An 18,909-nucleotide genomic window follows, 5' to 3' on the forward strand; every position below is an offset into this window, starting at 1 on the left:
ATTATACATTTTTAAAGGTGGCATCATTAAAGAATTACTTTTAAATATTAAAATACGAAAGTGGGAATTTCGTTTTTGGACCTATTGTAAAAATTATGTTCCGAGACGTTTTATTTGTTACTAGTGAATTCCGACCGCGTCCTATCGTTAAAAGTACCTAAACATCCTTAAGTTTATTAGATAACAAAATTCCCGTATTTCGGATAGTTTAGTTCTATTTGTCACTAAAGTTAATGTGTAAAAAATTATTTTATGTTTCAGTTAAATCCGGACGTAAATGCTTTCCAAAGGAAATTCGTTAACGAGGTGCGCCGTTGCGATGAAATGGAACGCAAACTCCGGTATATCGAGGCCGAGGTGCACAAAGATGGTGTCCACATTCCCGCCGTCAAGGAAGCCCCCCGAGCTCCAAACCCAAGGGAAATCATTGACTTGGAGGCGAGTGCAATAACACCACCAATAACAAAACAGTAGCAAAACCAGTCATAAGGGATCTTGGTTCTTTCAATGACTTTCAATGACTATTTTTGTGAAATATTTTCTTCTTCCTATTCGTACACTCTTGACAGAGTGGTCGTGGTCATCCATCAGTCGGATCCTGCGATACCAATGCTCTCGCGATGCGACGCCATGTGGCACGATGTTTCGCAGAGTGAGAGCAATCATTTATGTTGGAGTGAGTCACAGATTTTATGAGGTCGGTCCATCGTGTTGGAGATCGTCCGCAAAATCTTTTGCCCTCGACTTTCCCTTGCACCTCAGAACGTTGCCTTTTGAAACCACCGCACTAAATTTCCCACGAGAGTCATGAGCAGGTCGTATAGGAGTAAAAGTGATGAAATATTTCAATACCCATTAAAAAAATCACAAGTATTTTTTTCTACTTAAAATGAATGCGTAACACGTGATGTAACGTGTGGCTAATAATAATCCAACTGATGTTTAGGGGTTATCGGAGCATCACAACATGCACGAGCTATCCACGACATGTATTTTGTGTTATTACTTATTAGACAAAGGATGTCCCGCACTGAACGCAGACAGTTTTGAAGCTGAGATACGTAGGATAATTCTTTACGGTGTATGATCTTAAAACGCCACACCACCCACTAACTTCGTAAAGACTGTCTCATTCAACGTGAATAAAATGTAATAATGAGTTTTTGTCAAAAAATACCTAATTATGTGTTCTTCCAAAGGATGTTTATAACGGCTTTATTTAATTGAAACCTAATATTTTAGTTTGAAGTACACGAAATTTATCGATTCAATAATAATCAATAGATTTTCTCACGACATAGCTATAGATTACCAGTAATCATAAATTTTGAACATCCGTTACTGAACGTTTACTTAGTGTTAATTCTTTAAAACGTGTAACAGATTTTTGTTAAAGAATAAAGTACGCAACATCGTCTACAGTATGAATATCCGTTAAGATAGCCTTAATCCAATGAAAGTTTGGTCTTCGATCTCAGGCCGCAATGTTTAAACGAGTCAGTGTGACTCAGTCTATTGAGTTTGGTAGTCTGGTATCTATGGCAAAAATTTTACACAAGCCTTTTCAACTTAAAGAATAGAAAAAGTAAAGCAAGTATTTTGCTTTAATGGAGAACTACTGAAGGTCTCAGATCCCAATACTGGATACAAGTCACTTCTAACTAATGCAGAAAAATGTAAGGAAGAAGAATTATTCTCAGCCGTGTTCATGTGGCTGTTTAGAAGATTATGAATACTGATTCTTGAATTATTCAATCGTCAGGCACATTTAGAGAAAACCGAAAACGAAATTCTCGAGCTGTCACACAACGCGGTCAACTTGAAACAAAACTATCTGGAGTTGACCGAATTGAGACATGTCCTTGAAAAGACCGAAGCTTTCTTCACCGCACAGGAGGAAATCGGCATGGATTCTTTGACCAAGTTAGTATCTAGTACTCAGTACGCCAGATAAATAGCCGTAATAGTCATTGTGGAGCGAAATTTCAAATAAATGTGCAGAATAGATAGGTAATGTCTAATACAAACTGTAAGACCAAAATGTCTAATAAATTACTGGTGGTAGGACCTAATGTGAGTCCGCACGGGTAGGTACCACCACGCCGCCTATTTCTGCCGTGAAGCAGTAATGCGTTTCGGCTTGAAGGGTGGGGCAGCCGTTGTAACTATACTTGAGACCTTAGAACTTATATCTCAAGGTGGATGGCGCATTTACGTTGTAGATGTTTATGGGCTCCAGTAACCACTCAACACCAGGTGGACGTGAGCTCGTCCACCCATGTAAGCAATAAAACAAAATCCGTACGCTTTACAGTTTGGAATTGAGCACTATAAATCGATTGGAAATTTAAAGGATTTAAGGGAAGGAATTAATTAGACAATGACATCAGTTAATCAAATGGTAGCGATGGTTTCAATTTCATGACCGATTTATACGGAATCGTTGCTTGCCAAATTTTAAGTGTGATCAAACAAAAACATATTTGGTATACCTACCTTCCCCGACCCAAACATTTCTGCCTCTTGCCAAGGCCAAGACATAAGTCTTGTGACTCTTGCGTGAGTAGATTTCTGCTTCTACGCCAATGAAAACTGTACAATTATGGTAATTTGGTATTACAATAAAGTCTGTATCGTAGAATCTCAAACTTTTTTAATTCAGTTTCTGGTATCACTCGTCCTTAGGTAAACTTGAGACTCACTGTCCTTTTAAGTAAACTTGAATTATTCACTGCATTACTCGTGGATCATAACGAAATAACTTAATAAATGGTATAGATCAAAAAGTAGTAATAGTATGAATTGTATGGTAGGTCCTTAATATCTGACGAGACTGGTCAACAAGCGGCCACTCGCGGCCGCCTCGGGTTCGTTGCGGGCGTGGTTCAGCGCGAGCGCGTGCCCGCATTCGAACGGATGCTGTGGCGTATCTCGAGAGGCAACGTCTTCCTGCGACGTGCTGAACTGGACAAGCCGCTCGAAGATCCTGCTACGGTAATAAATTGTATCTTTCATCCTCCTCCCTACTCCTCCTCGCGGCGTTTTCCTTATTACTGAGGGTCGTGACTCCTCTGCTGCATCAATTTCTCCCGTACGATCTCCCTCCATCTGCTGCGACCCTTAGCTTCATGAAGGGTATCTTTCATACGTAATTTAAATTTTGAATCGCATAGAAGGCAAGCGCGCCGTGGGCAGAACACCAGCCACATGGTCAGATCTGGTTATGAAAGCGCTTGCTGATAGTCTATACCATGCCACTCATAACCGAACGCTATGGAGGAAAGTCCACATGTGCTCGCGATCCTCAGCAGTTAGGGAACAATGAACAAGAAGAATACGTAATAAAATAATATACCGTAAAATGGGGGGAATCGTAACACTTTTTAAGTTCGACATTGATTTTTATCGTTTTTTTGTAGTTATAGTAATAAAACGGAGATCATAATGGTTCCGGAGGCTTTAATTTTTATATACGATGCGTCATAATACATAGTTTATTACAAAGTATAAGCAAAAACAGAAAAAAACTAGCTTGACCAGATTAACGTTGGCTTTGGGGTGAATCAGATTAAGGGGACAATAGAGTTTTTCGATAGGGCTATTTAGTTTACTATTTAGTTGTTAGGTTAGTTGTGAGTTACAAAACTTTGATGACTAAATTAAACTATTTAATATTGTTAAACGCTAAATAAAAGTCATTTTCAGTTCAACAAAGTTAAATCTCTAAAAACCCAACAAAAGTATTGTGACATTCCAGATTTGTCCCTATTCTACCTCTAGTCCCTATTTCCCCCGATCTACTGTAATACAGCTGCGAAATAGCTGAGGTAAATGTTTCGACTGACCTTTAATAAATTTTAGGGTAACGAGATCTACAAGACCGTGTTCGTTGCGTTCTTCCAAGGCGAACAGCTAAAGTCCCGCATCAAGAAAGTGTGCACCGGTTTCCACGCCTCGCTGTACCCGTGCCCGCCTTCTAACACCGAACGACAGGACATGGTCAAGGGAGTCAGGACCAGACTCGAGGACCTTAACATGGTAATTATAAGACCTATAATTATTTTATGTCACGGATGTTTAATGTTTATCTCTCTTTTTCCGTACCTAATCCCTGATAGCATGAAGGAGCTATTCCAGTTTCACCGAATTTGTTGGTGAGCTCACGGAGCTCAGCCTGAGGGAACTTGCTAAAACTTTACCACAGGATTGAAATCGTGAGCTACTGCGAAGATCCGGCGAGAAACTCAGTGGACAGTATCTATGGGTTAGGTTGAACGTCGAACTCTTTGTTTCTATGGTCGACGATAAGAGTGATCGGTGCTTGGAATATCTCTAAAAGAACCGGACTGGATCAAGAAGATCCGACACGACATGTTTAGGGCGACGGCGGCTGGCACACACTGAAATCGACGACGACAAATCGGCATCGTGTCGCTGAATAAAAAAGTCATAAATCGACTTACAAAAGATGTTTGATTTATTAAAAACCAATTACAAGCGCATTAGAAAAACCTAAACTTGGCAGCTACATGGGCTATAAAAGACTTGTGAATAGTGCTATAACGTAGCAAAAGTGACGAATGTTTGTTTGAAAAATTTAATTTTTACACCATTAATTTTCAAGTATAAAACAATATTAACATATCGCAAAAAAAATATTGGACAAGAAATCGTATAAAGATGTAACAACAGCATTTCATTTTATTGTAACAGGTCTTGAACCAAACCCGCGACCACAGACAACGTGTGCTTGCAAGTGTCGCCAAGGAGCTGACCAGCTGGACCATAATGGTGAGGAAGATGAAGGCCATCTACCACACCCTAAACCTGTTCAACATGGATGTCACGAAGAAGTGCCTCATCGGTGAATGCTGGGTGCCGACTGCTGATCTGCCCAACGTACAAAAGGCACTGGCTGATGGTTCGGTACGTACTTTGATTGTTATTATTTTATAGGCAATACATGTCGCCTATTTACTTAGACGGGTGAAAAAGCTCACGCGCTATTTGGTGTTATGTGGTTAAGCCCATAGATATCTACAACGTAAATGCCGCCATTTTAAGACATGAGTTCTAAGATCTCAGTTATTACAGTACAGTGGCTGCTCCGCCTTTCAAACCGAAACACATTACTGCTTCATGGCAGAAACAGGCAGGGTGGTGGTACCTACCCGCGCGGACTCACAAGACGTTCTATCACCAATAATTCCGCAAACTATAATTTTGCGTGTTTGATTTTGATTACAACGTAATTCCTTCACCGTGGAAGTTAATCGTGAACATTTGTTAACTACGTAATTTCATAAAAAAAAATTGTTACCCGCCAGCGGGATTCGAACACCGGTGCATCGCTACATACGAATGCACCGGACGTCTTATCCATTAGGCCACGACGACTTCAAACTTACCTTACTTAAGAGAGGGTGGTGTTCGCAGAACGCGTGCGGCAGTTCGATCCCGTCGTTCCTGAACTGCATCGAGACTGACGAGGAGCCGCCCACCTTCAACAGGACCAACAAGTTCACGCGCGGCTTCCAGAACCTCATCGACGCTTACGGAGTCGCCTCCTACCGCGAATGTAACCCGGGTATGTTCGGATCAACGCTCCCTATTTACTCTATAATCGAATGTGTATGTTTATATTAGGTAACTAACCCAACCCTTACCTTAAACTTTAATGTATGCGCTTTAAGACTTTTTTTAAAATCAAAACTGAAAAATTATAATTCTTCAATTACATTTTTGGCGTTTAGATTAAGCCACTTCAATTCTAAAGGTGCGATATATGTATTTTTTTTCCCGCCGGAACGAAAAGTTCGCTTGTAATCCCTGGCACGCGGGACAAAAGTACTCCATTCTCTTCCGGTGAGAATCGGATAATCGGACTAAAAGCGAACTTTTCATCCCGGCGGGAAAAAAATTGTATAAGCACCTTGTGACAAAATATTTGGAATTTTGAAAAAAAAATGCTTTTTTATGTATTTTAAAACTTTATTATTAATAATATGGATATTTAATGCAAATAAACAAAAAGAAATTCAATAAATTATAAATAATTAAAAATTGATAGAATTTAAAAAAAAAACATGTGACTATAAATGCGCCATGATTGGTCACCATAGTTGTGACGTCATTATTAGCGATGCGTTAAATATAAATTTGGAGCTGCGATTAATATATTTGGTGTATGTTTGTTTGTATGGTGAAGTTGTTTTGTTAGGACAAGTTAACAAAAGTTTTAGCTTAGTTTTAAATTAACAAGATTTGTAAGAGGGAGTGCGCGGGGTTCAACGAGAGGTGAGGGGGCCTCGGACCGATGACCTGAGGCGAACGAAGTCAGTGCTGTGACCAAAGCAACGAACGCCGCGCGCTTCCTAACCACTAAAGTTTTGTCATCCGACGCCACTATAGATAATAAATATTTTTCTCACTAAAACCTCTGTTAGTGCATTCCACGAACCTGCGAACCAACATAAATTACAATTGGTCCTACGACCCGGATCGCGAATGTTCTTCACGCCACCGCAAAAGAAAAAAATGGTAAATACCCGCAGTACCGCCAACAAACAAAGAAAAAACGACGATGAGCATGACGCAAAAAGTTCTTGTGCCGCGAGTGCAGTGAAATCGGAACGAACCGAAAAACAAAATCCGCCTTCACTAGCATCACGTCAGTCAGTCAGGTCCAAGAAAATGTCATCATCAAAATCAATACAAATCCAGAAAAAGAAACTGGAACTAGAAGCAGCTCAGGCGAAGGCGCGTATTCAAATGGAACTCATTGATCAAAAGTTAGCGGCGGATCTAGCAGAACTCGAAGAAGAATACAGTCCACCATCAGAAATATCGGAGAAAAACAACGGCGGTGATATAGAAAAATGGTTAGAGCGTAGTCAACAGGAACTGCAGCAGGCTACTAAGCTCAACAGTGATAAACACAAGTCACACTCAAGCCCGGCCGACAACGACGCAGTTCAACAGCTCACGAGCGCATTCAAAGAATTTATGACGTCCTCCGCCATCCAGCAAAATACTAAGCTGCTTAGTCGTCTCAGCACTCCAAAAGAACTCCCTATCTTCAGCGGAGACCCAAAAGAGTGGCTACATTTCGAGCAGGCCTACCGGGAATCGACTGAAGTCTGCAACTTCAGCGATAAAGAAAACCATTGGCGGTTACGAAAGTGTTTACGAGGTACCGCACAAGAAGCCGTCGCCGGCCTACTTATCAGTGGTGCTTCTCCTGCAGAAATAATTTCCACTTTAAAACTACAGTTCGGAAACGCTGACGTCATCCTATCTCGCATCGTGGTAGACGTAAAGAAGATGAACCCACTGCCTACGGACTACCACAAAGAAATAGTACCCTTTTCAGGCAAAGTGAAAAATTACGTGGCCGCTGTACGAGCCCTTGGTCGCCAAGAGTACCTGCAAGGCATGGAAGTGGCTAACATTATCTTATTCAAGTTACCCACGACCCTGCTCACCAAGTGGACAGATTATAGTTATCCGCTTATCACAGCTGAATTGCCGAAACCTAGACTAGAGGTGCTGTCAGATTTCCTCACCGAAGAAGCTGTAAAAGTATCAACTTGTAGTGCTACTTTATTGCAATCTAGGACGGACAATTTCAAACGTAAACTTTATGATAAAGTGAACAATATACAAACAATTTTAGTGCAAGACGGACAAAGTGTACAAAAATGTGGTTATTGTCGTACCGGTAGCCATAAATTAACTGAGTGTAAAAAATTTAAAAAATCACTAAGAAAGGACAGATGGTTCCATGTGAAGCGTTACGGCATTTGTTATAAGTGTTTATTAGCGCATCATCGCAGGGAAACGTGCTCCGCTCCAAGCTGTGACGTAAGCAATTGTGGACAATCGCATCACCGCTTACTGCATTATGTGCCGAGTCGAACCGACACTCAATCTGTATCAGCAGCACAATCTGAAACGCCACCTGAAACTGAAGTTCAGTCTGAAATAGTAACAAATATTAATATCAGCTGTTCCGTAATGTTAAAAATTGTGCCTAGAAACATTCACGGACCGAACGGAATTGTTAGCACGACCGCCTTGCTCGACGATGGCTCGACTGTGTCGTTGATTAGCGCTCCGCTGGCATTACAAGTGGGACTGCGCGGCCGCCACGAACGTCTTTGTGTGCGCGGCGCGTGGAACGACACTGAACTAGTGTGCGATGCGCAGCTAGCAAAGGTGACACTGTGTAGTAAGTGTAGTACCGATAACAAGATGTTTACAATCGATGCGCGGATTGTCGGAGAGTTAAACCTACCACAAAGTTTGCCTACAGTAAATGTTAAAAAATATATGCACCTAAATGACATCAGCCATAACTTAGCCATAACCACAACACAACTGCATCCGCAAGTTTAATTGGACAAGATAATTGTCACCTCCTGTTACCTCTGGAAATGAGAGTGGGTAAGCCCAATGAACCCTGTGCCACCCGGACTCCTCTGGGTTGGTGCCTCCATGGAAGAGTACCTAATGCTTACCTACCTAATTCTGCTGCACGTCACACTTCATTGTTTGTCTCCAGTGACGTCATAGAATCTGAATGTACTTTGCGAGAGATCCACGAGGAGGTGCGAAGGTCGTTCTCAATCGAGTCCATGGGCGTGTCTGGCAAACCAAGACAGAACTCGGAAGATTTACGCGCTGTTGAAATTTTAGAACGAACCTCCACTCTCATCAATGGTCAATGGCATGTTGGCTTACCTTGGCGGGATGAGACTTGTACGATGCCGGACTCGTACCTAACAGCTCTCCGTAGACTAAAAGGAGTCGAACAAAAATTAAAAAATAACAAAGAATATGCAAAAAGATACGAAGAACGAATACGACATTTATTTGAAAATGATTTCGCAAAAAGACTGATCAGCTCAAATGTTACACCGCTGAAAACTTGGTATTTACCTCACTTTGGTGTCGATAACCCGAACAAAAAGAACCTGCGCTTAGTGTTTGACGCCGCGGCCAAAACAAACGGTTTGTCCCTGAATGATTACTCATTGAAAGGGCCCGACCTACTAATGTCATTATTCGGCATCATGTTGCGATTTAGAGAAAATCGAATAGCTGTTTCTGGAGATATTAAAGATATGTTTCTCAAAGTGAAAATTCGACCAGAAGACCAGGATGCCTTCCGTTTTTTATATAGAAAATAACCGGAGGGAAATATAAACACTTACGTTATGACGTCATTAATTTTTGCTGCTAATTGTTCGCCATTTATAGCTCTATTTGTAAAAAATAAAAACGCTCAGCGGTATAAGTCATCAATGCCCGCTGCTGCTTCCGCCATATATAGGAGTCACTATATGGACTATATCCACTATATGGATGATTACATAACCGAAGCGGTATTCCAGAAGTGGTTGAAATGGATTTATCTTCTGGAATCATTAAAAGACGTGAGTTTGCCGAGGTACTATCCGGCTGCTACCATACGAGTGAATGAGACGAATAATGAAACCCTTCTGCTATCATCCTCACACAACGCGATTTCAAGGACTAGGGCTACGAAAAATGCTACGAGCGTAGCACACGCCGAATCCGCTACGAATACTGCATCGCACAGCTACAATAATAATTGTGGAGACGATTGCAGTGGAGTTTTAACTCGAAATGGATATACAAACTTACAGATTCATATATTTTGTGATGCGTCTAACAAAGCATACTGCGCCGTCGCGTACTGGAGATGGATTGACGACGAGTTTAACATACGCGTAGCATTCATTGCGAGCAAATCTCGAGTTGCAGGAAACAAACCTATTACCATCCCACGTTTGGAACTTCAAGCCGCCGTCTTAGCGGCAAGACTAGCGGACTCAGTCACTAGAGAACATATTATAAAGCCTGAGCAACGAATATTTTGGAGCGACTCGACGACAGTGCTGCAATGGATAAGAAATGACGCTCGCGACTATAAAGTTTATGTGGCAAATTGTTTGGGTGAAATTGATGAGTTAACAAAGACAAAAGAATGGCGTTATGTTCCCACTAAATTAAACGTCGCTGATATTGCAACGAGAGAAAACTATAAATTCCCGGCCCTCCAAGATGAATGGTTGTATGGACCTACCTTCTTACGCCACGAAGCAAACGAATGGCCTCACGACTTCATAAGCGACAGAAAAGAAACAATGCCAGAATGTATTAATTTCATAAAAGTAGAAGTACAGGAAATTAACTTACCTGTACCTGATGCTACTAGATTTAGTTCTTGGCTTCGGTTGCTTCGATCCACTTCATTAATACTCAAGTTTATAAACAAATGCAAAAAACTTACCTTTGAGTTCGACGATACTATGGAGAAAACTGAAATATTGTTACTGAAAAAATCACAAGCTGAATCGTTTAAAAAAGAGTTAACTGAAATAAAAAACAGTGGATGTGTATCAAAAACAAGTAATATACTTACCTTGTCCCCTTACTTAGACGAGTATGGAGTTATACGAGTCGGTGGCCGCATCGGTGCTGCTACTGGCATTCTACCTGAATCAAAAAACCCTATTATACTAGACGGAAGAAGCTACATTGCTAGATTGATCGTGAAATATTATCATTATTACTACGCACACGGAAATCAAGAAACAATAGTAAATGAAGTCAAACAAAGATACTGGATCACAAGACTGAGACCTACCGTTAAACATATAACATCTAAATGCTCATTTTGTAGAACAAGAAAATCTAAACCAGAAGTACAAAGAATGGATGACTTACCTGGCGCGCGAATGGCCCATCAGCAACGACCTTTTACTTATTGCGGCGTGGATTTATTTGGTCCCATGGAAGTCACGGTAGGAAGACGCCGCGAAAAAAGATACGGCGTCCTGTTTACGTGCTTGACGGTACGAGCTATTCATCTGGAACTAGTTAATAATCTTACCGCGGACTCATTTATTATGGCATTACGAAGGATGGCCGCAAGACGTGGATGGCCACAATATATGTACTCCGATAACGGAACAAACTTGCGAGGAGCGAATACGGAACTGAAGAAGTCTATAAAAAATCTAGACGAAGATGTGTTGAAAGATAAGGCTTCCAATCACGGAATCAAATGGACCTTCATACCGCCTGCGAGTCCCCACTGGGGTGGGGCATGGGAATTTTAACTAGATCGGTCACGCGCATCGCTCGATTACGAGTCGAGAGTGAGTGCTGCTGAGGCAGCACTGGGGTGGGGCGTATTAGCGATGCGTTAAATATAAATTTGGAGCTGCGATTAATATATTTGGTGTATGTTTGTTTGTATGGTGAAGTTGTTTTGTTAGGACAAGTTAACAAAAGTTTTAGCTTAGTTTTAAATTAACAAGATTTGTAAGAGGGAGTGCGCGGGGTTCAACGAGAGGTGAGGGGGCCTCGGACCGATGACCTGAGGCGAACGAAGTCAGTGCTGTGACCAAAGCAACGAACGCCGCGCGCTTCCTAACCACTAAAGTTTTGTCATCCGACGCCACTATAGATAATAAATATTATTCTCACTAAAACCTCTGTTAGTGCATTCCACGAACCTGCGAACCAACATAAATTACAGTCATAATGTTATAGCTATTTAATAACAGTACTGCGTTTACGGCTAATACACGTGACTAGACAATAGTATTGAAAATTTATTGCTAAAAAACGAGTTGTTAGTTGGTTATGATTAGCTATGTGTGATAAAGGATTTATTAAGGCAAAGTCTGATAATATAGCAATGAGGGAAAACTAACATTATGACGTCACACGCGCTCGGGTTTGTTCGGGAGCTGTCAGCGTGTCTTCGGTACTGGATTCAAAAAAATAATTTTTTATTTTGAAATAACTTTTGAATTATTTCGAATTTTTTTTCACAAACCCAATTCGCGGGTTTGAATGTCCTACTTTTCTCCCTAGGTGCGTAATATACTATTCCGGCACACCGAAACCTGACTTACGATTCAATGACAAATATTCGTTATCCCTCCTCAGCTTTGTACACGATCATAACGTTCCCGTTTCTATTCGCTGTGATGTTCGGCGACCTTGGTCACGGCTGCATCATGGCGATGTTCGGCGGCTGGATGGTCGTGAAGGAAGTCTCGCTCGCCGCCAAGAAATCGAACAACGAAATCTGGAATATATTCTTCGCGGGCCGCTACATAATCCTGCTCATGGGCTGCTTCTCTATGTACACCGGCCTGGTCTACAACGATATCTTCTCCAAGTCTCTGAACATATTTGGCTCCTCTTGGCACATCCCGTACGACAACGACACGCTCGCTGAGAACGGTGCCTTGACGCTCGACCCTAAAGACGCGTACACTGAAGTGCCATACTTCATCGGTATCGACCCTATCTGGCAGGTGAGCTGATTTACTTAAACAATACCTTTTTTTTTTAGTTTATGGCCTTGTATCTAGACCTTTAGGCCAGCTTAAACAATACCCTGTATATTGAGGGTTGACAGGCTATTTGGCTTAAGCGAAATTCGACATAATTTACGTTGTAGATGTCTATGGTCTCCAGTAACCACTTAACACCAGGTGAGCTGTGAGCTAGTCCACCCATCTAAGCAATAAAATAAAATTCGCTGAAGATGCGACATTTCGATCTGCCAATACCTCCTAAGTGCTTTGATGGCAAGTTTACAGGAGATCATAAAAACTAAAATAATTATAACTAAAAGTAGCCACTTCTAACATTAAGATATAAAGTTGGCGCAAAAAATAAACGATTGCAGTAAAAATGTGAATTGGGAGGTATTGGCAGCATAAGGTCGATTTATCTTTGTAATTAAAAATGCCTTTTATTTCGTATTAGCATCAACAGTTTGATGTTTTTAATCGAACTTCAATTAAGTTTACTCCAATCAAATAGCTGAAGAAGATTTATTTGTGATTAAATTTTTTCCAAATTTTTTTACTCTAAATGGCTCTCCTGTAATGTTAAAAAAATGTCGCTGAAACCAAATCGCCTTTCACCTCTCGACATGAACTCGAAGGGGCTTTTGTCCAGCAGTGAACTTTTCTACACTGATGAACTCATTTTCAGAAATAAAATCGTAGATCTATTTAAAAAAGCAAGAGAAAGAGGTAGACGTAGACCTAAGAAGAAATGGATGGATTACGTGAAAGACGATATGTGTAAGAGGGGAGTGAGCGAAGAAATGGTATATGATCCGGTCATCGGCCTCGTCGAACCCGTCGCTTGCGACGAAGGACTCGACGAGTAAATTAGCCCTAAGACACAGCCCACTGAGTTTCTCGCCGGATCTTCTCAGTGGGTCGCGTTTCTGATCCGGTGGTAGATTCTGCGAAGCACGGCTCTTGCTAGGGTTCGTGTTAGCAACGTCGTCAGGTTTGAGCCCCGTGAACTTACCTACTAGTTAAGGTTACATACATGACATTTTTATTATTTTATTTTTGATGTTAATGCACTGTCGATTGCGCCTATAATTGAGGTGACATCTGCCATGAACTTTTGTCAATTTGTCAATGTTTTGTATTGATGATTACTTTGTTGGTGCAACTTAATAAATAAATAAATAAATGACATAACGTAACATGTTGCGCCGCCTCCAGGTGACTGGGAGAAGGGCAGAAGAATGATGTAATTAATATTAAGCGGGTTTATGATTTTTACATTTAATAAGTTTCCGATATTATGACCAGTTGCAGCAGTGTTGCCAGCGCCGCGGTCACAGGTATATTGAAGGCTGCGGGTAGGATGTTAGGAGCAGATAAATCTGTCTACCCTCTGTCTAGTTCACTTTTGAGTGCTACCACTGGAACTTGGCGATTCGTCCCGACAATATACATTTATAACTTATCCTTCATTTACAGAGCGCAGACAACAAGATTATCTTCCTCAACTCGTACAAAATGAAGCTGTCTATCATATTCGGTGTAATCCACATGATATTCGGTGTCTGCATGAGCGTGGTCAACTACAAGTGAGTTATTAATTATTATTACGACTTCAAGTTTACTGCGAAAATCAATTAGACCAAGAGTGGATACGTGTGCACTAAGCGCTTTACTTATTCCACTATCTATTTATATTCTACTTTATTCGTATCCTGAATATTTGATACCGTAGGTGCTATGATGGTTAATCCATACGAAACGGTACTAAAGTCTAGAATGATTCTACTGCGAAAGAGTCAAGCGTTCTCGTGGAAAAGCCGATAGCTGTTATTATATTTTAACTATTACAACTTATTGACTTGATATCTTAAGGCGATTCTGCTTATCAGCTTGGCTAAGAAATTACAATGAATTGAAAATAATTGAAGAGAGTTGATTATCAAATCTCGTCATAGTGCTATCTCTGTCTTGCGTTAGTATTAGGAAATTCTCAGTTTGAACCCCGTGAGCTTAAAATTAAGCTAGCATAACCCCTAGAGACTACTAGCAGTAGGTAGAAAAAAAAGTCTTGCTACATTATAATTAAATTTTCCAGTTTCTTCAAGCGTCGCTACTCCATCTTCCTCGAGTTCCTCCCTCAGATCGTCTTTCTGGCGCTACTGTTCTTGTACATGGTGTTCATGATGTTCTTCAAATGGGTCGCGTACAGCACTAAGAATGATGGTTAGTTACTGAAACTATATAAAAATTAGTATTTCGAAGTAATTGTTGACGAGGGCACTTTATACTATTGAGATCGGCTTATTGTCTCAAGGTAGGTGGCACCAGTGTCGCTGTGATGTCAATGCACTACATGCACATGACTCCGGCAATAATTTACGATACCCATAGAAACATAAATATGAAGGATTGGCTGTTTTTAAAATTTACCTCTCATGTCTTTATCGCAGCAGGGAACTGTGGGAGCTTTCATAAAAGATTTATTTGACACTAGCTGGCCCGGCAAACGTTGTTTTGCCATATAAATTATTTCTATAAAAGATAAATATAATTAATATAATAAAAGACAAATATAAATAATATTTAGTACTGGTGGTAGGACCTCTTGTGAGTTCGCGCGGGTACCTACGATCGCCCCGCCTATTTCTGCCGTGAAGCAGTCATGCGTTTCGGTTTTAAGGGTGGAGCAGCCGTTGTAACTATACTGAGATTTTAGAACTTATATCTCAAGGTGGGTGGCGCATTTACGTTGTAGATGTCCATGGGCTCCAGTAACCACTTAACAACAGGTGGGCTGTGAGCTCGTCCACCCATCTAAGCAAAAAAAAAAAACTGCCGGGCTGATTTGTGAATCTAAACTACCCAGAGTGCCACCCAAACGCATACAAAAAAGTCATTTAAATCGGTCCAGCCGTTTAGGAGGAGTTTAGTGTCAAACACACGCACCGAGAAATATATATTTAAATATTTATTAAAATTAATAATAATAGTAGTTGATTTACAATACGACCGACGTAACTTGGCGAGTCTGAATATAGCCGCAGGTGAACTTTCGCGCATGTACACTCGTAAAAAAAAGTGTTATTAGCATTAATTTTTTTAAATCAAAATACGATTTAAAATGTCCCTAATTATACATAAACCAAGTACAAATAAAATGAATATCAAAACACTATGAGACAGAAAGCTATAAAAATAACGTAATAAATTAATGAGAGATAATAAAAGAATAATAAATTATGACAGAAAGCTGTAAAAATAACGTAATTAAATTAATTCGAAAGTAAGCCCGAACACTGCCTTCAGTTGCGATCCGCTGTACTGTGCGTTGCGATACACCAGTTGCGTTAGCAACTCTAAATAAAACTGTCAAAATCTTTTAAGCCTTCTTCTTTTTTTATTTTTTTTAAATCAATAATTATGTTTGTCGGCCGACGATTTAAAACACTATTATGCTTTGGTTTAACGAATAGTATAAATGCCAAGGGACACTTAATACTAAAACAAATTTAAACACAAACAATCTTAAAACTAAACAAAAAACTGAGCACTAAACAAAAACAGTATAATAATAATAAATCAATGAAAAGTTTTGTAGCCGCCCGTATTCAAGACAGAGATAGCGACGCGAACACGACACTAATGCTAGCGTGTGAGTGAGACACATTACCGCGTACCGAGAATTACCGAATTCATACGATGTCAAGAAGAGGGATGTCCAATATGCGTGTTTGAGGATGTTGTTCAATCGATTTTTTTTCAAATTGATTAAAATTTAAATAAAAAAATATATTTATATTCCATTTTATTGGAGGTTTAAAATATTCACAAACAGTCCCTATTGTAGTAGTTGTTTATAAATAGCTGATATTCAACTAAATCATGTCTTTCAACCAAGAAAATAAAGTGTTATTAGTTTTTTTTTTTTATTAAATATGAAGTCTCGTTTACTAACGACAACATTCAATAAGTTTGTAAATCTATTTCGTTCAGTATCTCATAAAAACAAAAATCAATAAATTCTAAATCGATAAAAATCGATTGCGATATTTGATTGAATAAAGGGACGATTGTGTTTACACAGAGTCAATCCCTAGCCTAGACCTCCGCCCCGCGCACGTCGGTCATGCCACCATTTGGTTCCTAAAAACGTTTGTGCGCAGCCTTCTGCGCGAAGTTCGGACTCGCCAAGATACATCGGTCGTATTGTACATGATCATAATAAGTTGATAAAAGATGAAATTTTAAATATAGCGTTTTTAATCGTTAGCGCCCCCACAACGATTCTCATCATTAACGCCCCCGCAACTGGTGTAGGGAGTCCAACACTCATATAAATATTAGCCTATCCTATATAGCATTAAGTACATGTATTTTCTATATGGATACCAAGTTTCAAGTCAATCGGATGCATGGTTCAGTAGTTATAACGGAACATCCGTAAAAATCCCTGTAGATTTATATATTTTAGTATAGATTAATTTTAATGCCATTCCTGAATCAATATCCCCTCAATCTCGGATGCCTATAAATGACAATAAAACTAAATAGTCCTATTTCTACTTTCCCAGAGCTGGCGTACACCCAAGGCTGCGCTCCGTCGGTGCTGATCCTGTTCATCAACATGATGCTGTTCTCGAAGAACGTCCCGGAGGAGGGCTGCAAGGAGTTCATGTTCGACGCTCAGAGCGACATCCAGCGCGTGTTCGTGTTCATCGCGCTGCTCTGCATCCCCGTCATGCTGCTCGGGAAGCCGCTGTACCTGCTCGCTACTAAGAAGAACAACCCCAAGGTACAGGTTTTTATTTATTGCTTAGATGGGTGGACGAGCTCACAGCCCACATGGTGTTAAGTGGTTACTGGAGCCCATAGACATCTATAACGTAAACGCGCCATCCACCTTGAGATATAAGTTCTAAGATCTCAGTATAGTTACAACGTCTACCCCACCCTTCAAACCGAAACGTATTATGAAATAGTCAGGGTGGTGGTACCTACCCGTGCGGACTCACAAGAGGTCCTACCACCAGTAAAACTGCAACTAACTATGCTGGTGTTTGTCCGATCCTCGATATTCGACGATAATCAATCTACTGTTGAAAATATTCATGGATTTTTTTTAAAATTGGAAATGATTGAGATGATACTGGTTATGGATCATGTGGTTTTTACCATCGCACCACCCGCCACCGGAGTAGAGTTCATCCATACTACCTGGAGCCACTGCGTCCATACTACCTGGAGCCACTGCGTTCATCCACAGTGCGTTTCGCGCAATCTTTTCTGCCACCTACCATTCGACTTTGTAATGAGCTCCCCTCCACGGTGCTTCCCGAGCGCTATGACTTGTCCTTCTTCAAAGGAGGCTTGTGGAAGTACTTAACGGTAGGAGCGGCTTGGCTCTGCCCCTGGCATTGTTGAAGTCCATGGGCGACGGTAACCTCTCACCATCAGGTTGGCCGTATGTATGCTCGTCCGTCTACAACTGGGAAGTTTTCTATTTTTTTTTAATTGGCATAACAATATAAGAGCAAAAAAAATGGTTACAGCCCGAACATTCCAACGGCAGCGTCAACCAAGGCATCGAGCTGCAGGAGCAGACGGATCTCGGCGACGTGCAGCCCAAGCCTGAAGCCAAGTCCAGCGGCGGGCACGACCACGAGGACGAGCCCTTCAGCGAGATCATGATCCACCAGGCCATCCACACCATCGAATACGTGCTCAGCACCATCTCTCACACAGCCTCCTACCTCCGACTCTGGGCCTTGTCGCTCGCTCACGCTGGTAAGTGTATTTTATTTTTACGTGAATGACGTCATTATTTTCATGCATGAGGTCGAAGTTACAAGAACGACTAACCGTTCAAACTGAAACATTTGATTTTTTTGCACTAGAAATATATAAAAAAATACACTTTGTTTCATTGTTTGTTTATTAGTATAGACTCGAATTACATACATACTTAGGCATGTAATTTATAAATTTGCTTTAGTTTTTATGAAAACGTTTAAGGTCGTCATTCCTTCTTTCTAAAGGTGCTACTGAACACGAGTTATGAAACATAGTCACAACACTTGATACTAGTTGATACCGTTGCCTATAGCGGACGGTTGCAGGATTAAGATGTACGTTTAGACCCATAAATCAGTCTATAAAGTTTTGTTGTACAAGTATGATCCCTCACACCAAATAAAAAAATTATTTCAACTTTTTTCTGATGTTAATTGTGTTTGTCTACAATAAAGTATGGTCTCTCTCTCTCTTTCTCTCTCTTCAATATTTATTTTAAGAAAAGTGTTCAATATTATAATTGTTATTGGCAGAGTTATCCGAAGTGCTATGGAACATGGTGCTGACGTTCGGCTTGAAGGACCATAACTACGTGGGCGCCATCAAGCTGTACGTGGCGTTCTGTTTCTGGGCGCTGTTCACGCTCGCCATCCTCGTCATGATGGAGGGACTCTCCGCATTCTTGCACACTCTGCGGTTGCACTGGTCAGTACTGAGACAACAGAGATATGAGGATGGAATGCAACTAATGACC

The 18,909-nt window shown here is 40.7% G+C and overlaps 1 protein-coding gene across 2 annotated transcripts in view; it reads left to right on the forward strand.

Moving 5' to 3' along the window:
- The window catches only part of Vha100-2 (V-type ATPase subunit a family protein Vha100-2), a 44,271-nt gene that overhangs the window by 24,609 nt on the left and 753 nt on the right, over nt 1–18,909 (forward strand). For both annotated transcript variants that reach the window (XM_028169965.2, XM_028169966.2), the window contains exons 3-14: nt 262–438; nt 1,763–1,923; nt 2,814–2,994; nt 3,862–4,038; nt 4,714–4,926; nt 5,437–5,587; nt 11,989–12,362; nt 13,842–13,951; nt 14,461–14,588; nt 16,937–17,157; nt 17,915–18,149; nt 18,689–18,860. In XM_028169965.2, the coding sequence (XP_028025766.2) occupies nt 262–438; nt 1,763–1,923; nt 2,814–2,994; nt 3,862–4,038; nt 4,714–4,926; nt 5,437–5,587; nt 11,989–12,362; nt 13,842–13,951; nt 14,461–14,588; nt 16,937–17,157; nt 17,915–18,149; nt 18,689–18,860 (2,300 nt within the window). The remainder of the gene's footprint in view (nt 1–261; nt 439–1,762; nt 1,924–2,813; nt 2,995–3,861; nt 4,039–4,713; nt 4,927–5,436; nt 5,588–11,988; nt 12,363–13,841; nt 13,952–14,460; nt 14,589–16,936; nt 17,158–17,914; nt 18,150–18,688; nt 18,861–18,909) is intronic.

The sequence above is a fragment of the Bombyx mandarina genome, chromosome 09 (genome assembly GCF_030267445.1).
Source record: "Bombyx mandarina strain Sakado chromosome 09, ASM3026744v2".
In the NCBI taxonomy this organism is placed as follows: Eukaryota; Metazoa; Arthropoda; class Insecta; order Lepidoptera; family Bombycidae; genus Bombyx; species Bombyx mandarina.